Here is a 24392-nt window from a genome sequence, read left to right as displayed (position 1 = left end):
TGCTCAAGCACAACTTAAAGGTATCACTGGGAAAATTGCAGTTACCCTAAGGGAAGGAAGAGACAAAGCAAGGCTATTGCTAGTGTTTGGAAAATACAGCATGCATTTAAATGTCTTGTGGGTTCCTCTGTCTCGAAGGGTCAGTAATTTTATTAAGTCTAGTCACAATAACCAAATAACAGACTTCTGGGGGGTAGCAGACATCCAGAGAAATTGAGAAACTCTGATTTCTGCAATGAGGAAAGATTTCCTTGTAGAGCCTTGTAGAAACTTTTATTTATAAAATAATTATATCGTTAGAAATTTTTCCTTATAATGATACTGTTAGCTTTACAACGCAGTTGTAGCCTTGAGTCACTAATGCATTTTGAAAATTTATGTGGTTAATTGTTCAGCCACTCTCACCAAAAGAAACAAAATCGAAAAAAGGAAATCAGCAAACTTGTGCAAAACCATGTTCCAAGTTAAAAAAAAAAAAAGTACTTAACTGAAAATAATCAGGTGTCTGGGACAGCTTGCAGGAGTGTCTCTCTCCTAACAGATCCATTTGTTTTTCTTATCCTTCAGTGTTGTTGCAATGATTTATTTTGCAATCATTTTTTCTTTCTTTATGCCTCCTTAATAGAGAGCCTTGTTCCATTCTTTATGTGTTCTTGAGGAAAAAGATGATGCAGTTCCATGTTAAGCTTGTTTAGATCAGCAAATAGTCCATTAGAATTCTTTTTTTTTTTTTCACTTTAAAACAAACTGACATTTTCCCTGAAGCTGGGTTCTTTTATTCACAAATGTTTTCTGTTAAAATACATCAACATTTTAAAAATAACAGTGTTAGAGCATTTTGGATCAAGCTTAGTGCAAAACTCCTTTTTCTTCCAAAAATACCCTGATGCAATAGCTTTTCTTTTAATTTATGTTACTTTTGGGAGCTTAGAAATGCTCAAGTTTCAGAGCATGAATTTAATCCTCTAAAAGGGATTAGGCAACTTTCCTCATGAGCAGGTTGTTGCCGCGCCATCTCTTGTAGGGCTTCTTGCATCTTCCTTTGGACGGTTTTGCCTGATGAACTGAAAAAAACTTATGTACAGTTATAGTCATTTTCTTGCACAGTCTTTAAGTCATCGCAAAATAATTTTTAGATCTGTTTTCCCTGCTGAGTTCTGGTAAGGAGTATATTTAGTGTAGATGTCAGTGCCCCAAACACTCCTTTATTCCTCGTTGTTCTGTACAGGGCAATGACTGAGCAGAGCACTGCCTACAGGATCACAGAATCTTCTAGGTTGGAAGGGACCTTAAAGATCATCTTGTCCAACGTTTCCTTCTGAGCCAAGTCATCCAAAGTCAGGTTTATTGAAGGCGTCTAGACCTTCACATCTCTCTGTATCCTAGGCTGTAATAATTAACAACAGCTTAAAACTTAAAAAGATCAGTGAGGAAAGGCTTGACTTGCACCAGCCTGCAACAACAAAAATAACACAATCTTCTTTACTGTGGTAAATCAGATACCGCCGGCAAGCTGCTAACCCATTGCCATCAAAAAGGAGCCAGCTTTTGGGCAGTACTCGTATCTAAGTATCAGAATGGTTGACAAAGGATGTGTTCATCATATTTCTCACTCAGTGACAACACAGAAAATAATATGTGTCTCTCAATTTCACACATGGCTGGGAGTTCACAATATTGGAAGTGACTTTCCCCTGTGGGAATGCTGAATCTACTGCAACTGTTTTTTTTTTTCTTTGAGAGAAATTATCTACAATCACTAGTTTCCTTTGCTCTTTCCTCTATGACCGAATTTGTGGAATTCCACTGAATGTATTTTAACTGAGAAGGATTTAGAGACTACATTCACCAGATCTGAAATATCAGGAAACATTGAAATTAATTTTAATGAAGAACCTAATTGCTTATATACATCTTTGTCTTCGAAAATATCTTTCAAAATCTGTGCTCCAAGGATATAGGCAGCAAAGCTCTGAAGAGTGCATTTGGCTTCAAGCATGTAAATATTACAGCTGAAAGCAGCAGCATTTCTCATGTGTTTAGACTATGCACATACCTAGCTTAGATGTGGAATTTCAATAAGACATCTACAGGAGACCTGTTTTCTTGTTATGGAAAAAAAGAGTTACACTCCTGCTCAGGTGCCCATATGGGAATACTGAGGTTCTGTGGACTCTTTCACCCTCCCTCTTTTATCATTCAGCAGTGATAAACTTTCTGTGGTCCATCACAATCACAGAATGGTTGAGGTGGCATGGAACCTGTGGAGGTCATCTAGTCCAAACCCCTGCTTAAACAGGGTCATCTAAAGCAGGTTGCCCAGGGCTATGTCCAGTTGGGTTTTGAGTATCTCCAAGGATGGAGACTCCACACCCTCTGTGGGCAACCTGTGCCAGTGTTCAACCACTCTCACAGTGAAAAGTTTTTTTTCTTCTGTTTAAGTGGAATCATTTGTATTTTAGTTTGTGCTTGCTGCATTTTCTCCTGTCAGTGGGCACCACTAAAAAGATCCTACCTCCCTCTTCTTCATTCTCTCCCACCAGCTATTTGTACACATTGATGAGAACCTCTCTGAGCCTTCCTTGTGGCAGGCTGAACTGTCCCAGCTCTTTCAGCCTTTCCTCATAGGAGAGATGCTCCAGTCCCTTAATCACCTTTGTGGCCCTTCACTCAACTCTTTCTAGTAGCTCCATACCTCTCTTGTGCTGGAGAGCCCAGAACTGGACCCACAGCTCCAGATGTGCCTTACCATTGCTGAGTAGAGGAAGGACCACCTCCCTCAACCTGCTGGCAGTGCTCTTCCTAATGCCTTGCAGGATGCTGTTGGCCTTCTTACCCACAGGGGCACGTTAGCTCGTGGTCAACTTCATGTTCATCAGGTCACCCAGGTCCTTCTCTGCAAAGCTGCTTTCCATCTGGTTGGCCCTCAGCATATGCTTGTACCTGCAGTTATTCTTCCCCAGAGGCAGGACTTTGCATCTCCCCTTGCTGAACTTCATGAGACTCCTCTCACCCCAGTTCTCCTGGTGAGGTTGCTCTAGGTGGCAGCAAACCCATCTCCTGCATCAGCCACTTCTCCCAGTTTTGTGTCATCTGCCAATTTGCTGTGGGTGCAGTCTGTCCCGTTGTCCAGGTCATTAATGAAGACCTTGAACAGTATTGGTGCTGGCATCAACCCCTGCAGCTCCCCACTAATGTCATTACTTTAAATTGTCTCCTATAACATTGTACCTGGGACTCACTAATGATTTCTCATCCACATCTTGGGCTCGTGGCTGCTTTGCTTTTGGAAGTTAGTCAGCTGAAACTAAGCAATTTAAACCTGTCTAAATGTCTTCTAAGTATGTAACTCGCCAGCTAATTCAGGTATACTTTAGCACGTGGCTCTTTTGTACCAGCTGCAATCCTCAAACCTGTTTTAGGGTTTAATATAGAGAGTAGGACTGAGAATACTGGCAGGATTTTACATGAAAAGGTACACCAGTGCACAGCTGAAATATTTCATGGCTTCATTTTATTCTATAACGTGACAGTAGTCTGAAAGGAATGAGCTCCATAACGAAGACAGGAGAAAATTCTGGCTCTGCCAGACTATGTGAAAACCTGTAAAAAAATGTGAGTAAGAACAATTTCAGAAAATAATAAATTAAATGCTGAGCCTTAGCATTAAACCTACTTTTTTCACGTACTGCTGCTGGTGAAGATATTGACAGCACCCAGGAATGTGAGCAGATGAAAAGGATTTGTGTTCCTGGGTAATGGCTTGGGAGGGACCTGAATCAATACTGAGCACTCTGCAGTTGGTTTGTTTTGACTTAAACGTGGAGCTGCGTTACTGACCAGCGCTACTGCTGCTCAGCTGAGCTGCTGTGTTCAGGGTAACAGGGCCAGTTATTCTGGACTGGAATCTCTGGGCACCAGTGTGTTACTTGTATTAAATGATGAATTGCGCTCCCTGGCTCTCACGTGTTGGTTAGTTAAAATAGAAAATAAATAAATAAATAAATCCAGCAAATAATCTAGGTTTAATTCTGTAGCCAGTTAGCAACTTTTCTGTCTACCTCTTCCAGAAAACCTGCGTTCGGCTGCTGTGTTTGACATGCTTATTTGTGATCTTTAATTTCACTGTACAGTGGGTTTACTGTGATGGGAATTCTTGAGCTTTGCTAGCAAGGGTCTCAGTAGAGGACAGTGTCCATTAGGAGAGATGCAAACAGAGCTATTAGTTTGAATTTTGCCAACTGACTGGCTCAGGCTGACCTCAGGAGCAAGTACAAGTTGTACTGGAGAAGCTGGATGCTTCTGGTGAACGTTCTGGGGCTGAATTCAAGGAAATACCTCACTTGCTGTAGAGGCGATGGGGCTAGGCTATTCCAGCCCACTCTGTAGCTAGTAAAAAGAGTTTGAGGGACATAGGCTTAGTCAGGTTTCTTCCACAGCAGCATTTCTGGATGCCTGCACCACTGTGAACACTTAGTGGAGGTTCTCTCACTGCTTTACTTTGTCCTAGTTTGAAGTTGAGGTAAGTAGCGAATTGTGCTGTACTGGGGTAAGGGAAGAATTTAGATGACTGCACCAATGTTTGAGTTTGCGTGGTGTAAACAAAGCAGAGGGCAATACCAATTAAGGCAAAACAGGATTCCTGGGATGCTCCATCCCCTCCTTAAGCCACAGCTCTTGCCCTTTTTGCTTGCAGTCATGGGGTGTGTAAACACGGTACGATGCAGTGCGGTGCGGTTACAAGATCAACCTCTAAATGACCTTCTTTGCCTGGATGATCCACCAAAATCATGTCCCTGAAGCAGTATAGTCGTGTTCTTCCAGCCCAGTCCCGGCTGGCATCCATCCTGGCTGCTGAAAGCAGAACTTCACCACCAAGAGCACCCACCTGGAAGCTCCCAGGACCTGACTTTGTATTGCTCTGCTGTGCCGTGGAGATAAAACACCTTGTTCAAAGTTAACACCTGGGTTTCCGCTTTCCTTTTTTTGACTTGATATGTAATATATGCCCTCTGTTCCCATTGCTTCTCTAGCCATTTTTAGAAGAGCAAAAATTTTAGTATTCTTAAATGCTCAAGCACAACTTAAAGGTATCACTGGGAAAATTGCAGTTACCCTAAGGGAAGGAAGAGACAAAGCAAGGCTATTGCTAGTGTTTGGAAAATACAGCATGCATTTAAATGTCTTGTGGGTTCCTCTGTCTCGAAGGGTCAGTAATTTTATTAAGTCTAGTCACAATAACCAAATAACAGACTTCTGGGGGGTAGCAGACATCCAGAGAAATTGAGAAACTCTGATTTCTGCAATGAGGAAAGATTTCCTTGTAGAGCCTTGTAGAAACTTTTATTTATAAAATAATTATATCGTTAGAAATTTTTCCTTATAATGATACTGTTAGCTTTACAACGCAGTTGTAGCCTTGAGTCACTAATGCATTTTGAAAATTTATGTGGTTAATTGTTCAGCCACTCTCACCAAAAGAAACAAAATCGAAAAAAGGAAATCAGCAAACTTGTGCAAAACCATGTTCCAAGTTAAAAAAAAAAAAAGTACTTAACTGAAAATAATCAGGTGTCTGGGACAGCTTGCAGGAGTGTCTCTCTCCTAACAGATCCATTTGTTTTTCTTATCCTTCAGTGTTGTTGCAATGATTTATTTTGCAATCATTTTTTCTTTCTTTATGCCTCCTTAATAGAGAGCCTTGTTCCATTCTTTATGTGTTCTTGAGGAAAAAGATGATGCAGTTCCATGTTAAGCTTGTTTAGATCAGCAAATAGTCCATTAGAATTGCCATAAAGCAAAAGCTACAATATATTTACAGGTATGTACATACCTACATGCCTATGTATATTCATTCCCCTCTAAGTAGGATTAATGTTTCTGGGTTTTTTATATTTCTATAAGCTAAGGGAGATTAACACACACTTATAGAAAATATCAAGATAAATTATTAAGTGACATACTAACATTGTGGCTGTGCTTTTTAGATCCAGTGAGAAAATAAGCATTCCTTTCTTGATAGTCCTACATTTATCAGGTTTCACAACATCACAACCCTTTTCTTGCGGCTCGCTTTGCTGAAATTCTTCTAGTGCTCTGTATCTTGTAGGAAACCATTTGACTCTACAGAAAGTCTCTCTCCTAATTTGTTGTAGCAAAATTCTACCTTAATGTGCTGCAACAGCAGGCAGACTGGCCAGCTCTGTTATGTTATTTTCATCTGCTTTATAATTCATACCATGAGACTGCTGCGTTCTCAAATGTGACCCCAGGGACTCCAGTCGCAATATCCTCACATCTTTGGCAACATCTCTCTGCTCCCCCTTGGAATATTCTAAGGCTACAAATGGTATCACGTATCTGTGCCTACTAGATACATAAAAATCAATGGTATTTAGCTTTGTTCCAATTTAGATAACGAAATCCTCTTTTCCCAAGGCATGAAGACTTCGCAGCCTTTCCCTGTGCCTGGGACACGAGTTAGCAGCTGGAATGCTGGAGTCAGCGTTTCATTCCATGAGAGTGAATAGCATCAGGCCTCCAGAGATTTCTTAACTGACCTTCAAAACACAACGTCTAGCTTCCAGCAAACTTAAAGTAAACATATTTCTCTAGGGATTAGGATCAAAGCACAAGAAAAACATTCTACTTAACTGCGTGGTGCTTGTACTGTTACTTATTTATTGGAGCAAGGGTAAGTGGTGCTGGGAGAGAGGAGATTCACTTTTTTTGTTGCATTGTCTGACGGTAAAAGTGGCTCACAAAGGTTACCCAGGAGATTTGTAAAATCATCATTCTTTTTTCATACCATCACTGCTTCACTCCCAAATATGGTTTTATATTGTCGTGGTCAAACCCTTGAAGATTTTTTCTGAAACAAAGCCTTGGTGGCCTGGTGAGCACTTTACTAGAGGAGAAGCTCAAGGACACCCCCAGGCTTTGACTCTGGGCTTGGGTGTACTCTTCTAACATTCTCAAGCAGCCACAATCACCTGTAAAACAGGAGAAATGGCACTTTGTTTCCATATCCATATAGTTTTTAGGAGGATGACTACATTATAAATTTAGATGTTCTGGAGTATTACAATAGCAGGTCTTGTGTGTGTACATAAGCCAGGCTTCCTGGAAGAGATTGGCTTCCCGGCAAGACCAAAAAAATCAAGAAAACCATTTTTTGAAGAAAATTGTTGGCTATGCAGTGTTTTCTGTAGTTTAAAAACCTGTCACTGGTCATTAGAATGAAAAAAGGAGAGATGTATCTGCAGATACCTGAAGTTATTAGTTGGTGAGCTTTGTACAACAAAAAGCACAGGAAGTAACAGATAACCTCTTCATGCATTCCCTGTTGGGATCATCCTGTTGCCACTTTTAGGCTGAGATGAAACTGCATTAGGAAGCCGGGTCCTGATTCAGCAGGAGGCAATCAGAAAGGTGGTCTGCTGGGGGTTATCCTCAGAGGCACTTCATAACTCTAACTCCCACCCAAAAAAAGGAAGGAAAATTCCTCTAAAACCTTGAATACGGAGCCCAGTTAACCACAAACATTCCTTGATTGTCTCCCCAGCCACCAATTTATCCTGCTTCCCCAATATAGAAAATGAGCTTAACGTCGATTTTGGCGATGACTGCATAGTGATCGTGCACTGAATTACTGTGGGGTGTCTGGTTTTCATGTGTCATGTTGTGTAAATGTACAAGCTGATGGGTGTCATTTTCTCATATCTGTGGGTTCATTCATTTCACATTCAAATCTCTGTTTGATCTTAAGGACATGGAAGTCCAGATTCAAGCCCTGTTATCCTGCTATTTGAAAGATATCACGTAAAACACGTCTGTAATGTTTTTAAGCAGGCATGTTTCCCACAGATCTGAGTTATAGATTATTTAATTTCTTTACTGTCTTGGCTAATACAAAGATTTAGGACAGCCAGAAAGATAGTAAATCAATTAAACTCAAAAGAAGTTCAATTTACAGAAACAACAAGTTTTCCATAGCTTGTGCCAATTGAACAAATCCTTACTTTTGGACAGAGATAAACATTATAGCTTCTCTTCCTGCCCCCTTTTCACTGTCTTACTACTATCCCTGCAGGAACAGATTAATAAATGCCTGACCTTAAGCACTGGTGCCAGTGGAGACCTGCCGTAATTGTTCTTTCTTATAGTTCAAACAATCATTTTGAATTACATCTCACAAAGCAGAAACCCAGAAAAAGATTAAGTGCCTTTTTAAAATTGAACCATGGGTATAAGTGAGCGTATAAAATCAAGTATGAGGGAGTAACCCCAGATGGACTAGATGTAAGCTCTGTGATGGCAAGTGCTCCCTCGAATGTTGTTCTTCAAATGCTTCTCTTCCTTAGTCTCAGGCTTTGCATCTGGTTAAGATAAACTAATTTGCGCTGTTATTCAAAGTGCAAAGATTTCAGCTGCCAAAAGTCACTGATATGTAAATATTTTAGGAGACCTTCCCTGGTTGTTCTCAAATCCTCTAAAATTTATGATTGCTGGCACTGACTTCAGCGACACTCCATGAGTTTAATGAAGAGTGCAAGCCAATGAGTCCAGCAGATGTTTCTGGGTTTGCTTCACTGGGAACTTTCTGGATTTTTCTTCCTTCATTCCCAGGAATCAAGACCCAATTTTAGCAAAATGCTGATGAACTGACCAACCAGCAACAAGAAGACTGAAATAAGTCCTCGTCTCCACAATCCTTAAAACGTTCAGCATTGCAGGTCTATAAGAAGCTGAGGTTTGGATGCTTATCCAAAGCCTCTTTAGCCTGGAAAACTGAAGGATGGGAAACTCATACAATTGGCTCTCAATAGATTTGTGGTATTTCCTGCACTTGTCTGGCACAGAAATATAATCTGTCTCGGAGTATTTTGGCACTGCCAACATGGAACCTGGCAATGCAGAAATATGTAAGACAAAACCAATCTTTTCCAATAACAACAAAGGAAATTACTTTGAGTTATGATTTTGTTTGGATTTTATTTAGTTTGTTTTTCTTTATATTTTGCTTTTTTGCTATCCAGGGGTACTTGTGTCACCTTACACTCCCACCAAATGTTAGCAGCACAGCTGAGATTATGCAAAAAAAAACCCCTAGCCGTACAGCTTGGAGTCCCTTTTCTTCCTTCTGTGCAGTCAGGTAGAGGTGGGGGGTATTTTGAAAGGCAGAAAGACAGAAATGGCAAGAGAAAGCCAGGAACACACTACAAAGTGCTTGCCACTTCTCTTTGGCCTTTTACCTTGACAGCTGGTTTGATTTTTGAACTGTAGCTTCTATCTCCATTCCTTGATTTCTGGATAAATCATGCCTCACGATCCAGTACATAATGCTCACAATGGCAGTAGCTGTACACAGAGAATGTGAAGACAGCTTCATTTTCAGGTACCTGCCCTATAAGTGCTGTTAGATTAAGCTGAGGCTGCCTTCTTGCTGCCCTTGATGCAGGTAACACTATACACCCTGTATGTTGTTAAGGCTGCCTATTTATTACAGAACAGCCTGGCATTAGAAATCCAGGGCACCGCAAATGCCCAAGAAACGCCCGTCCTAACGTTCACAGGTTACATTACTTATTATTTGGGCAAGCAAATGTTTATTCTCTGAATGACATGTTTTTTCCACCTTTCCAGCTCACGGGGAGAAGCCCAGCAGAATGACAGACTGTCATTACTGCCTGCAGTCTCTTCGTGGAAGGAAGTACGCCTTAAGGGATGAAAATGCTTATTGTGTTACCTGTTACGACAGCCTGTTTGCCAACCCCTGTGAAGAGTGCAAGCAACCTATTGAGTGCGACTCCAAGGTAAAGATTTAGCTTTCACTTCTTGTTTTTTGCTAAATTAGACACAAATCCCATTTCCTTAATGGCAGGTTCTGTATCTGACCCTCTGCCTATCCCTGTGCTGGTGAACAGACCCAAGCAGAGCTGCTGTGCATCCACACACAGCAGAGAGAAACAGCACTGGTTTTGCAGAATAGAAGAGGTCCAGGGCCATAGATTAGGAAATCTGTACACGCACACACCTCTAATATACAGCAAGGCTGTGGGGTGTGTGTGGACCACAGCCAGACTCCATCCTTCACCTCCAGTCACCCACTGGCAGCAGAGACTGCACGGCCCTTGAGGGACAGTAGGGGGCTGGTGTAATTCACTGGGTCAGCTTGAATGAAACTTTGGAATTTCTGAGAGATATCCATTGAAAAAAATATTTTGAGTATTGCTTAATTACTTTTACCTTAAGTGCTGACGTGCCAGTGTCAAGCTGAAAAGAAACTACGTTTATAATTTCTATATTACTCCTTCTGTCTTTTGGAAATGAAGCACACTTTAATTTTAACTTAATTCCATGCCTACCTTGCTCATCTCACAGATGGCACGTTAGTGGCAGCATTTCTGGGCTTGGCTTTCCTTTCACCTCTCCCCTTTTTTAGAATATTAATAATATGAGTTTGTCTGTGGCATTTGATAGGGTTTATAGTACCCATACTTCAATTTACAGCCTGTGCACTTGATTTGGAATTTAAAAGTTCAGATGAAACCTGTCAAAATGCCTTTTTCCTGCCAAGTTCAGTATGTAGTGTTCACCTTCTCCCCGTGCTTGCTTTGCCTATGTTCTTTTGAAAGAAAAGGTCAGAAAGTTATTAAAATAAGCCTCTCAGGAGGTTTCACTGGCCAAAGTACTTCATGGTTTTCAAAGCACATTGTCTGAGTGCAGCTCAGTACTGTAAAGGAGTCATCCAAGGAAAATGCTGATTTGGATGAAGACTCTTCACAAGCTCTCCTCAGCATTTTTCAACAGCAAATTTGTACACGTACCTCCAGTCAGAGTCACCTGGAGCACATGTGCTCCGAGTTCACTAATTACGCTTTTAAAATTTAAAATTAAGTAAGTGCAGGACCACAGATGTCAAAGATCATCAACAAAAAATTATGTCTTTGGACTGAGTGGAAGGAAAAATTAGGAGGAAAAAAAAAAAACAGGAGTAACAAGAAAGGAGTAGAACAGGCCAGAGTCAGCTAGAAATTTGGGCCACGGAGACCTACAGCTGGCTGTCCTGCCTCTGCCACAGTGCTGGAACTTGGCTCTCCTCCTCTCCATCTCACCCAGTCTTTGCCTCGGGCTGCTCTGGGTTGACAGCCTATTTTGTGAAAGGTTGAGTGCGCTAACTAAAGCAGATGAAAGTGGTAAGTCCTCAGCACCACCTGAAATGAGGCATGGTATGTATTTCAGTTTTAGTGCTTTAAAGGGTGAGACTGTGACAAAGGAGATAAGGGAGATTGGATTTGTGTCCTTTTGTGCTTCTTACTTATAAACAAGACCTGGAAGGATCTGGTTTATTTTGGGGGACAAGGGGGAGAGGGGAGGATGTGCATTTTTGCCTTGTTTTTTTAACCTTGGAAAATTTTTATCTGCTGTTTCCTCTTTTTTTGAATTCTTAGTGGAGGTCTCATACATTTACTGTTAGCTTTTTCATCCCCTAAGCCTGCTGAGTCTTAAACAAACATTTTTCTGCCAAGTTTTTAGGAGGAGTTATATTAGGTGTAAACAAAAGCAATGATTTTTTAATAATCTTCCTAAGAATCATTTTGTTCTCAATGAGATTTTAATTGCTTGTTTTCTGCAATAATGTGATCTTTCTTTAATGTTATGTATTGTCAGCTGGAAAAAAAAGCAGCTACGTTAAAAAATAGATGAAGTTAATTTTGAACTCTGTAGAGAATGCACTTCTTGTCAGGCGGCCTGCGCGCATTAAAATGTTGATCACTTGTTTCCCCTTGAAGGCCAACTGTAAAATATAAAATGGTGCTTCCAATAAAAACATATCTCTGATGTTACATAAAGGAAGGACTATTGCCTGTGCCAAAGCAGCTCCTAATGCCTCTGCAAGAGATCTACAAAATATCCCAACACAGCGATGCTGGATGCTTTTATCACCCCTCTTTTCAAGTCACCGTTGCCATGCTGTCCATTTCTCACTTTATTTCTGGGAGGAACTGGGGGATAAAAACACTCTAAAGAAATGTCTTCATTAACGTGGACTTGCTTTCTCCAAGGATCTGTCCTACAAAGGTCGCCACTGGCATGAAGGGTGCTTCAAGTGTGCCAAGTGCAGCCGCTCGCTGGTGGAGAAACCCTTTGCTGCCAAGGACGAGCTCTTGCTGTGCACTGAGTGTTACTCCGACGAGTACTCATCTAAGTGCTTCCACTGCCAGAAGACCATTATGCCTGGTAAGACAGCAGGGACCCTTTGGTGAAAAACAGAACTGTGTTTTTAATTGTAACCCATCCTTGAGTAACTGAGCTACAAGGTCCTTGACTCCCAGAACAGCTTCCAGGTGACTCCTCCTCCTTTGTGGGTAGTACCCTTCTGGCGGTGAAGAGAAGACAGGCAGGTACCTTTGGTCTGGCACTGACAGGGCTTATGAATCCTTATAAAGAATGCTGGAGTTCAAAATAGTGTAAAACATGTTCTTGTTGAGTCCTTGCAGCTCTTAGGAAGCGTATCCTGCTGTGAGTGTAGGCAGACAGACAGAGCTGGCCTCAGCAGGAGTGACAGATTAGACAAGACGTCTGCATTTGGTCTGTCACATTGACCAGACCTCGAGTATCAGACCTGGCTCAACGTTCTTTATACCTCTTTATACTTCTTTCATTCAGAAATATTCTTCGTTTAAATTGTCAAGATACGACATTCTCTGTTCAAACCATTATCAGCATTTTTACTAAAAGCAATACAAGTGCAGATGTGTTTACAAGGGGTTTATTTCCTGCCGTTAGCAACCTGAAAATTCTGCACTTTCCACAAACTACTTCTCAGCTTTTAATCAGGTCTGCTCAGGACATCATCTGCCTCTTCAGAGGCATCTAAGAGAAGCAGCAGCACCATGTGTGGCAAAATGAAGGGGATTGCTTGGGAAAGTGGGTCGCTGACTTTTAGAACAGTGAACTACCCTCACTGCTTGAACCTTTCTACGGGTCACACGTATAACTCCAAAACCAGCTGCAAACTGTCTTCCATGGCCTGATGACTGCTAGTTTGGGAACCTTTGGCCAAGGGAATCAGTAAATTTGGCAGTGATGCTGGAATTTTATTTTTCAGTAGATCTCCCTCCCAAACAATAAGATCTGGACTGTATGAAATTAATGTTTTAGTATAAATACTCTGTCGCTAATGTCAATGTTCAACCTGTAGCATTGATGCAACTATGTACTTTTACAGTTTATTTCCTTTTCATTACAGGTAAAAGCTGTATTAGTGGACATAAATGTTGTAGCAATATAGTCATGTTCAGTTTATGGATGACATACTGCTTACATTTGGAATATTAGAAAAGAATGTTTTCTAATCACTCCTTACTAATGTGCTGACAATAGCACCAGAATATAGTGAGGTTTGCCTTGTTCTCTGGTGTATATCCATCTGGCAGATTTTGCCCCAGAGTCTAGGAGACTAAATCCTTGCAGCAGGTGCTGAGGGTAGGAATAACAGGGCGTTAAGAGAACTGAAGTGCCACAGTGATGCTGACCAGTTTCTAAACCATTAACAACTTTGTTTTCAGCTTGATAGCCCTGTATCCAAAAGACCCAGTGGGCAAAGACAGTGAAGTCAGCCTTCTGCTCACTGGGAGGAAGCTGTAAACCTTTCGTGTTGAAATGCAGCAGTTTCTCTCTCTGCTAACCCCACAGTCCAGGAAACAGCTACTGCAGGATTAATCAGTTCTAGCAGCAATTCTCAGCTTTGTGTGGAAATGATGATAAAGCTCCTGTCCCCTCTCTTTGCAGTCTGGTGGTACCAGCAGGGGAGGAGGTTATGGTGGGGAGTCACTGGAAAAATCATTCTCAGATATATGTGCATATCTCAGACTTACACATCTCCATTGAGGAGTTCAGGGTACCAGTACACAGAGCTAAGAGCTCTGGAACTCCTCTGGCAGTCAGTTGACCAAACAGCTGTCTTTTGCAATTGTATCTGTCCTTGCGCCGAATCAAAAGCAAAAGTTGAATACAATAAAAAGAACAGTTGGCCCAGGATGGAAATGATGAGCTATAAGAAGAGACAGTGTAGTGTGCTTTGTCACACAAAATATATTTACTGATAAAAAAAGCTTAAACTGAATAAGATAAATAATAAATAAGATAAATAATGCATTTATGAATGAAGGAGACTAAGGTTAAGGAGGACAAAAGACAGGCTATTAATAGATGTAGTAAACATCAAAGCAAATCCATCTTTAATTTAGAAAAGTGCTGTGTGTCTGACCATCATCAGAGTTGACTGGCCTGAGAGGAACTCTAAGCAACCAAACGTATCACAGAGAAGTAACCCTAAAAGAGTCATATGACAGACTAAAAATTATAACTTGGGCAACTTGGAGCATCTTCTGCCAGGGGATCACATGGCACTGAATGGGTTCTTGAAATTTCAAGTACGTACTTAGAAACCCTATTAAATTGAGGATAAGTGCTTTCTTAGATAATACAACACTGAGATACAACATTCAAAACAAGTCTTCACAACATTTAGAACTTCTGTTACAAGGCTGTAGCTGAGGGTGTCATTTGCTTTTGGTTTTTGCAGGTTCCCGTAAAATGGAGTTTAAGGGGAGCTCCTGGCACGAGTCCTGTTTCGTGTGCCAGCACTGCCGGCAGCCACTGGGCACTAAACCACTCATCACCAAAGGCAACGAGAATTACTGCGTGCCCTGCTTTGAGAAGCAATTTGCTCACCATTGCTACTCTTGCAAAAAGGTAACGAAATACACAATGGACACTGTTTTAAGCTGCTTTTTATGGCAGAATTTAACTTATTCTTTAGTACCTGTATCCCTCTGGAAGCAATTTTTTTTTCCACTTCATCAAATAACTTATAATTTCTAAATTTATTTACTGTTTCTCTTTAAACCTCTTCCTCTAACAAAAGCTTTTAATTTAAGAAAAATCTGCTGCCTGGTTGTTGTTTTTTCTCAGTAGTTAAACTGTAGAAAGTGCTTTTATGTATTCCTATGTGTTTGCATCTAGCCTTTAATTTGCATTAAATGATCACATGGCAAATATAGTCATTCTGCTCTATGTTTATTAGAGACATTGAGGTTAGCAGCACTTGTGTGGAATAATCAGGATTTACTTCTTAAAAAATCTAGGAATACAAATAATACTCCTGCGTAACAGCTAAAACAATTTCACTGCTTAAACTCATACCAGTTCCCATAAATAAAGATTTATTTATGGGAAAAGATTAAATTGCCAAACTGAACTCTTGAATCTTTGTGCCAGAGATTTTGAGATTTTAATGGAAAAGCGAATAAGAGTTAGAAGTAGACCAATACTGGAGTGCTAAGGGTATTGGGAACTATTTATTTTTTTTTTATTGCCTGACATCACTCAGTATTATTCTTTATGTCCCTGAAACTGTATTCCCCAGGGAAATCTGATGGTGCCACTATTTTTACTTAATTAAGGTTCTCCAACTTTTTCTCCCTGTGTCCCAACTATAATCATTCATTCATTCACTGTTGTGCATAAGACTTGACAGTAGAAATGCTATCTCACAGCTCATCTTTATCTCTGCAGAAATTTCTCTACACAGTCTCTCAAATTCCATGAAACCAGCTCTTTATCACACATATGGAAGCTATAGAGCAACTGGAAAGTTCCCTCTTCAGAAATAACCAGTAGAGAGCTGTGAGTGAATTGCAGGGAATGAGAAGTTTGATGACACTGATAAATACCATTTTATTTCTTCTTTTGGCAGTGTAGATCTCATTTCTGTCCCTCTTCTGCTTCTTTACTGTCCCTTTCTTCCTACTTAAAATTCTGTTTCAGGTGTGAGACAGAAAAATGCCTGTTCCACTTGGAGATTAGCCATAATCCCAGCCTTGGTTCTCTTCTTCACAGTCCATCACTGAGAATTTCTCTTCTGAGAGCATGTCTGATGCTAAGCCTTTATTCACATGTATAACAGAAAAAAATGGTAACAAACCAGCCTGTTTATTGCAAACCATGGGGTGACCCACGATAGAAAACAGAGAATAACAAACCGGTGGCGTGTTTAGCTCAACTGCAGTCAGTCAAGTTGATATTCCAGATGAAAAACTGTTGTTGTGACCACACTCTCTTCTCTTGTGCATGTGGGAAGAGCAAAAACAAGCAGAGGGATTTATGAAGGACTGGATAATCCTTCAAGATTCACTCCTTTGTTTGACTGCTCTGTCCTTTTTGTCCATACATTAGGTGATAACTTCTGGGGGAGTGACCTACGACGACCAGCCTTGGCATAAAGAGTGCTTTGTGTGTGCTGGGTGTAAAACCCAGCTGTCTGGACAAAGGTTTATTTCTAAAGATGACTATCCCTACTGTGTAGACTGTTTCAGCAGATTGTATGCTAAGAAGTGTGCTTCCTGCAAGAAACCTATTACAGGTGAGTCTCATCTTCTAGAAGGGTCTAAACACTGATGAGCCATGAATCTTCTCTCAAATCAGACCTTTAGTTTAGAAAGCAGCATTAAAAAGAGTCCCATCATAAAAAAAATGTGGGAGTTAATTACTAGAGAGTCCCTCTCTCCATCATATGTAACATGTCTTGCTAGGACATACTGATCACACATGTTCTGTGACCACTGAAGAGCTGTTTTATTTGCCAAAAGGAGTTCCTCCATTGTTTGATTTAGTGCTTTCTGCACTAAAATTCATCCCTAAGAATACATGAAAAGGTACTTTTTGGCTCTTCCCAGAACAGTACACAGAAGTCCCTCGTGTGTAATTTCATCGGCTCTGTTTTTAAGTGAAAATATGATTAAATTGGACATGAATTAACTGCCTGCTGGTGAGGCACACCTGTCAAATTAGAAAGCCTGCCAAATGCAACAAAGCTCTATTGCATGCACCCTTGTGTACTGGGCTGATTTAGAATTAGACATACAGGGCAGAAGTCTGAAGTTTTGTGAGAGCACTTGTTGGTGTTCTGCATTGTAATTCTAGTACACGTGGGCTCAGCTGTTGAAGAGCACTGATTGCTAGAGGTGCATGCTGCATAGGTAAGTGGATAAATAAAATGATGAATACCCAATCAAATCGGCATAATTTTAGGAGGGAAAAAAAAAAAAGAAACAACCAAAACACCATCACAACTAAAATCAAGCAAACAAAAAACCCACTGATGTTTTAGTTCAGGTACTCATGCTAGGAATTCCATGATCTGATGGTTTTCAAAAGACTCCATCTTGAAGAAACTCAGGTGGAAATAATTAGCTTTCACTCAGTGTTGTATAGAAACTATATGCATCAACACATTGCAAATACTTTTTATGAGAATTTGTTGGGAAGATCAGCAAACCTGAATGGACATTCTGATAAACTTATGCTATTCAGAGCTCATAATGGGGTATAAAACCAAGCAGGTGACTTGGGGCTTTGCTTAAGATATTTCCTACTGTATGTAATTTTAAAGTTTTTTTTCAATTCAGCCAAGAAACAATATTTCGGACTGCATATTTTTGTTCATTTGTTTGTTTGCTATATGCATGACAGCCCGGTCGCACATCAGAAAACAATCTGTTGCATTTTTGTAGAGTAGGGTAGATGGTTGGACTCGATGATCCCAAGGGTCTCTTCCAACCTCAATGATTCTATGATTCTATGATTTCTGAACTGTTACCGTAAATCCGGGTCTCACATCTTCTTCCTCGAAATCTCTTTCAGCTCTCGGAGGTCCCAAATTTGTCTCGTTTGAAGAGCGCCAGTGGCACGGGGAGTGCTTTAACTGTGCCAGATGCTCCGTCTCACTGGTGGGCCAAGGGTTCCTCACCCGGCAGGATGATGTCCTTTGTCACAAATGTGGCTCTGCTGCTTAGTTCTGTGGAGACCTGCATGACCCTCACTTTGTAACCATGTACTTCATTACTCTGCAGTAAGAAAATCATCTAAAAAGTAGAACAGTTATTTAGCCATTCAAGTAACTTTCCAACAGCAGTTCAATTCTATCATAGTTCTCAATTCCTTGTGGAAAAAATTTAAACAGCCCCTTACTGGCTAAGAAAATAAGGCAGAAAAGATTCGTGTATTTTTGAAACCTAACTACAGTATGTTTCTCCTTGTAACACACTGCACTCTGCTGTTAGAAGCTTAAAAATTTAGATCTCATCTCCCACGAGCCAAGGAGGACTGTGAAAAGTCTCTAGGGCATATGAGTAATGAGGAGGCATTAGCACTGCTTCACAGATGCAGACCACAGGGTGGAAAGCTGGGCACGTGCGTTTTTCTATTCGTTTTCATAACTTTGAAGAGAACAACTTGTAAATAGCAACTTCCTCCATACTTCAGGAAAAAAAAGCTGCTGACAAAGCAGGCAGAAAGTGGGAGGAGGAGGTACTTCTATACAGAGACCCATTCCAGGGTCAGATAAAGGGGGAGGAGGTAATTTTCCTCTCCTTCCTCAAATTGCTCCTCAGAAACATAGTCTTTAATCACCAAGAAACTGAGTGACGGGTCCTCTCCCAAAATTGGCTAACTATACTTACTTTTTCAGGCATAACTGCTTTAGAACATAAATAAACCCATATTTTGAGCTACTGTAAGAGGTATGGATTGCCCAAGCTTGGCTAGTGCTTTCCAATAGCTAGTATACCTTAAGACCCTATCTCCATTGTCTTCACTAGACCTTCAAATACATGCATAAAATATATATTTCTTTTAGTAGTAGAGACAAGAGCCAACTCACACTTGTCCCTTTAACCTTGTACTTTCCTCCCCTCGGAGCCCATTTGCCAGTAATCAAAACACCGTTAACGGCCTTACCGTTTCCACCCTGCTGGGTCTGTGATCCACAGGCTGCCCCTTTTCCTTGTAAAGGCCTGTGTATCTATAGCAGGCTATAAGCTCTTCAGCACCAACCCGTGATTCGTTTTGCCACGTGCCACACGCATTTGCCAATATTCTGTCAAGAATCGTAATGTCGTCACGGCGAGCTCCGCAATCCTCGCTTGTAGAACAAGGTATTTGTTTCTAGCAGCTGGCTTTGAGAAGGTTGTATCTGCTTGCGGAGCTTCAGCGCTCAAGCTTCTATTATTAAAGGTCACCTAGAGCTGACTTACAAGTGTTTCTCTTCGTATTTCCTCCACGCTGCAAGTTACAGAGGCTGGATTGGCGTTATGGTGCCTTTAGTCCCACCTCACACCTCTTTAAGTTGTACGTTCTCCTTTAGAGTGACCTTAAGCACATAGAGTTGTTGGGCTGACTTGAGCGGGCTCTATTCATACTGAAGCCAACCATCACATGAGGTAGAAAAAAAGAAGAGCAAAAAAAAAAAAGATAAGAAAAAAAAAAGAATACGTGTGCATAGCTAAGCCAGAGCTGAACCGCAGCGGCATAAAATCAATATGGATAATGACTGACCAACAAATACATAGTGGTCTGTTTTCTAGTCAATAAAATATTGATCTTTTGCTCTACGTTGTGTTCATTTTTGGTTTTCAGTTTCTTTTTTCATGGCAGCTTTTATTGCAGTCTGGAGTTTGATTAGTTTATGCCTTTTCATTTTATCCCAGCTGGCTCCTTTTCTATTTTCACATTTCACGTGGCTGATACAGGCTCTTGGTAAGACTTGGATTCCCATAAATAGAAATATGTTTCATTGCCTTAACTGCAGATCTATATACACACGCATATAGCGGTTCACAGTTAGGTACGATGCTCTAAAAATGTATACCAAGTTATCAGAAATTAGCCCATTAGTAAATGTTAATTGACTGAAATTTTTAAATGAAAATGGTGACTCACCAGGTTGTCTGTGGGGTGTACCTTTTGTTTCTGGTGTGTGAAATAACATCCAGCAAATTGCAAGAATGTGGTTCGGGCCCTTTATTCAGTGTTGTCTGAACAATCTTCCAGCTCAGTTACAAACTGACGTGAGAATTGCCAGGCAGAGTCCTAAGACAGGACAGAGTCACAGGTCAGACACGCTGATCATGGTGATCACAATCTTCAAGCCTTAACATTTAGGAAAACGAAATTCTTCTCTGACTCATCAACTAATTATATTTTTAGAAATACCGGCTGAATTATTTATTTCTCCTCCAGTAAATACACTACAGTTAAATCTGAAACTAGGCGTTTTCACTGGAAAGTGATAAATGTGACTGCTATAAATAATTTGAATAAAAGTTATGCTAGATCTCAGATTGATATTTCCTGGTCTCAATCACCAGCTACCGATGTATAAACATAAACACAGTAATATTCTGCACAATTTGAGTCAGTTACGCTCACACAGATGAAAGTCAGCTTGAATAGGTGCAGAGAAGGGCTGCAAGAAGAAACTGTGTGTCTCTGAGAAGGGCTGTAAATCATGGAGGGCATTAGATGGCTGCTAGAGACCAAGGGACTGCACGTGGTTCAAGGCTCCTCAGGGCTGTAAATCGGGAATGAGAAGGCTGCTGCTGCTGCTGTGCAGAGATGCTCCAGGGGAGCCTTTTTCCTGAACCAGGAGGGGAACAGCTGCGTGGTCAGTTTTAAACTGATGCTTGACCCATGGTTTAAATGGCGTACGTAACGCGATCGCCTGGGACAGCAAGGCACTGGGCAGAACCAGCCAGATGGTCAGCTGCACTTTCTGTTGCTCACATTTGATTTACTGCAGGATGATCAGGGTACAGGCTCCAGTGCAATTCAATTTTCCTTAATAAGCTTCAGAGGATGGAAATTTGAAAGATTTATTTTTAAGTCAATCTTTTTTAACGTCGTGTGCTTTTCTTTAACATTATACTGCTTTATTTTAAAATACATCTAGTCCTTCCCTCTGTATTAGCTTCTCGGCTCTAAGGTAATCACATTGCTTTTGTTATGGTCAAGCTCAATTATCCTGCGGTGCAGTGATGTCTCTGATGCCCTGATCTCATCTCCACTCTACTCATAGTTATCCCAGGGGACGGGGAGGGAGGCTGCCATTTGGGAATAACTTTGGAAGAGGGAAGTAGGTGCTCTATTACCTCGCTCAGTGCTTAAGGCTTACTTTTAAGTTCTTCAACCACTAACTAATTGCCAGAGAACTCCCAGAGGCTTAAAATACAAAGAGAAGCCCTGCAGTATTGGCACCAAGTGATGCTTCTTTACTCATACTTCACATTTTTTCACTCTGAGATGAGTTCATATAGTGAGAGCAAGATAACAGCCTTTTCCTGGACTACTACATTTAAAATCCAGGCATGTTTTCAGTTGATGTCGTAGTAGACAACACCCAGCAGCAGGATCTCAGAAAGCCAGGATCACATCCCAGCATTTCACAGGTGGACACATATGCTCCAGGCTTACAACTTAGGTCTAGGATGGAACTCACGACATCCTCCATTCTTTCTCCTTGTTCCCTGTCTTTCTGGAAAGAAAAACCACGAGCCTAGGCTGGGGAAGAGCTAGGGCATAGTACAGCCATACCTGTGCAGTGGGTGTCACCTCGTAGTGAAGTTCCTCTGCAGTAACTCAGCACATGCAGCTTCAACCGGCTCCTGTACTGCGCTGGTGGGTACCATCCCATGGTTTCCTCATGGTAAGAGAGGCTCAGTGTAACCACAGGAGCACTAGGAAGGAAGGGGTAAGGTTTTTCAAGCCCTTCTGAGTCTGTGCTTTCAAACAATTCCCAGGCCCCATCACGTGTGGGGAGGTACCTGTTTATACCCCACTGAGTTGACCTGTGGTTTCAGCACCCGGTCAAAGTTTTTATGAATATCACTTAATAGAACGGATGCAGAGCAGTGTATTGTATTTTAGGGTGACAAGTGAAAAGACAGTGACATTTATACAATGACAAGTATCAATTGCTGAAGGAAAATAATGTTAAACGACTGCCTTAGTGGAAGCTGGGAGATCATTTCTGTAAACAAAAAAGTTGGATGGGATTCAAGCCTATAGCCAGAACAAACTTGTTTACCAATCAAGCAGGAAAATGCTGTAATAAATTCTCTACATTCTTGTTAGTAATATCTCAGAGAAAACGTGTGTGTGTGCATGTATGCTTGTTCACCCTCAAATTGCCAAAATTTGAATGGACTGGGTCATAGGAACCCTGGCAACTTAAACCAAAGTACAGAACACCTAGCATGGTTAAAGACTGCTCTTTCCAAAGGGAAGTTTCAGTTCATCATCTTCAGAAGTACCAGTTACAAGTACTTTGATACGAAAAGAGGGTGATAAGACCTTTGGAGGACAGATATAGCTGCAGTTTTTGTAACACAGGGATGTTATCCAATTGGCAAAACACAGCTGTAGTGGAGGGTTTAGAGATACCAGATTTGGCCTGAATCAGAAAGCTTTTCTCAGCTTACTAGAGAGAACATTTGTCCACTGGTGTCCATTTAAACATTTCCATAGACTTTCATTCTGCATTTTTCACCCAAGTCCTTACCGGAGCTTCTTGAAGATGAGGCCAGATAGAGAGATAGAGGTGAGACATCTCTACAGCAGTCACACAGACATCCACAATGGCTAGCAAATACAGCACATAAGAATCCAAATTTGCTCATTGTAAACTAATTCAATGTCAGAAAAACAACCATTGCACAGCGTTACATCCAAGCTAATAAACCCTACAACGGTCTTAGATATAATCCAATATATTTTTTTTATCAGCTTGTGCCTCCGCTGTATGTCTTTTACTGTCATCTCCAGCAGGTTATTCAAGACTGTAGATGTTCACCTGATTCACTGCAGATTTATTTTAGCACTAACTGAAGTAATAAGCTGCCGCATACAAGAGACTGCACTAGCACCACATCTCAAAAAAAGGGAGCCGCAAGTCCCTTTCATGCGGAGTCTGTGTGAGGCTTTGGGAACAAATCACATTAAAACAACAAAGAAAGGCTCAGCTCCTGCCTGAAGCCTGGGCACAGACGTGAAGGTGACCACCAAAACACTCTGACAAGGTCACTGACAGAGCCACGCCTCAGACATCCCTCAGTTTGAGGAACTACATCAAGCAGAAAACTACCTAGCAAAACCAAGAAACAATTGAGCAAGTTGATTATTTATTTTTTTTTAATTCCTACAAAATCCTTATTGTAATCTTAACTCACTGGAAAGTAAACCCACCCTGATTGACCTTCTTTTTGTGAGAGAGGGGGGTAATGTCTGTTATCATTTACTGAGACTTTCAATTTAAGATGTGTTTCCATTTGCCTGTAAAACATTATCAAAGTTAAATGCTTTGAGCCAAGCTCTGTGTCAAACTTTCTCAGGCCAGTTCCCACTTTCCTCTTCCCCTTTTTCCTTTTCATCCCCAGAAGATTTCAATCAAACCAATTTAACATTTCAGAAAACAAAACGCAAGAAAAAATATAATGTTTGACTTATACTGAATGACCCTGAACCTTTTCTTTGGGGAGATCAAGTGCTTCACTTGATTTTGGCTCAGGAATATCATTGACAACAAAAAGGAACAATTTCTCTCATGGAGAAATCCCCATCCATCTCCTGCCATCCCCACAAAAATCCACTTGTCCCAGTTACATCTCTTCTGCATTAAGGAATTGCAGACACATGTCCCACAAGGCAAATGTGTGGTCCAGATCCTACATGTTTGGTGACAACCGCTTGTAAGCATTTTAGGTTGGGTAGATGTTTCAGTTGCTCAGCTGTAAAATGGAGATAACTCACCGTCTTGGAGAAATCAAATTAGACAATTGTAAAAATTGACCCAGCTAAAGCACTGTCACAGCAGACTGCTGGTGACAACCTGACCAGGCCAACCTCCCAGTAAAGCTCCCAATTCTGTCTTCAGAGAAGCTTTCAGCATGGAGTAGCGTAGCGAGAAGCGCTGAGAGTCCCAAATTCAGGATGATCCCCTCTGCACAGAGGATGGAGCCTGGGTTCCCTAAAAAAATAACCATTTGGGCCAGTTTTGCCTTAGAGGCTGTGCTCTGCGGGAGGGGTGAGCGTTCTGCAGGGGCAGCTCTAATTCCTTTATTTCCTCACTGGGGTCAGGGACAAGCTCTGAAAAGTCTGATCCAAATTAGCCGGGATTAGTCACTTTTTCTTTTAATATTTTTGGCAACCCGCCAAGGCCCAGAAGGCTTTTCAAAAGAGGGCTTTAGTGGGATTTGTGCTCTCTGCCCCGTGCCGAGGAGGCAGCGAAGGGCCACAGCACTCAAGTGGGAATGTCCAGCATGGTGGCCACCCAGCCCACGGTCACTCCGATGCCAACCTGCCACTGACAGCAAAACCTCATAAACCCTTACAGTTACAGACATGAAAACAAGTTTCCCTCACTTCTGAGACAGGGATGAACTCCACGGACTCAGGCTCACTGTACCTTTGGAGCACGCTGCCTCTGAAATGCCGTGATGACTATTTTCTGCATTTGTTAACCCTCGCCTGTTCCTCCTGTTGATGTTCTG

General features: G+C 41.2%; 1 protein-coding gene across 3 annotated transcripts in view; it reads left to right on the top strand.

The window, feature by feature from the left end:
* FHL5 (four and a half LIM domains 5) overlaps positions 1-19319 on the top strand; it is a 32782-nt gene extending 13463 nt beyond the window's left edge. For all 3 annotated transcript variants that reach the window (XM_014964774.1, XM_014964773.1, XM_014964775.1), the window contains exons 3-7: positions 9646-9815; positions 12069-12243; positions 14594-14763; positions 16246-16432; positions 17713-19319. In XM_014964774.1, the coding sequence (XP_014820260.1) occupies positions 9669-9815; positions 12069-12243; positions 14594-14763; positions 16246-16432; positions 17713-17864 (831 nt within the window). In that variant the 5' untranslated portion in view covers positions 9646-9668 and the 3' untranslated portion in view covers positions 17865-19319. The remainder of the gene's footprint in view (positions 1-9645; positions 9816-12068; positions 12244-14593; positions 14764-16245; positions 16433-17712) is intronic.
* Positions 19320-24392: the final 5073 nt, after the last annotated feature.

The sequence above is a fragment of the Calidris pugnax genome, unplaced genomic scaffold (assembly GCF_001431845.1).
Source record: "Calidris pugnax isolate Ruff unplaced genomic scaffold, ASM143184v1 scaffold219, whole genome shotgun sequence".
Taxonomy (NCBI): Eukaryota; Metazoa; Chordata; class Aves; order Charadriiformes; family Scolopacidae; genus Calidris; species Calidris pugnax.
The sequence above is the reverse complement of the archived record's forward strand: the minus strand, read 5'-3'. Positions and strand labels throughout refer to the sequence as shown.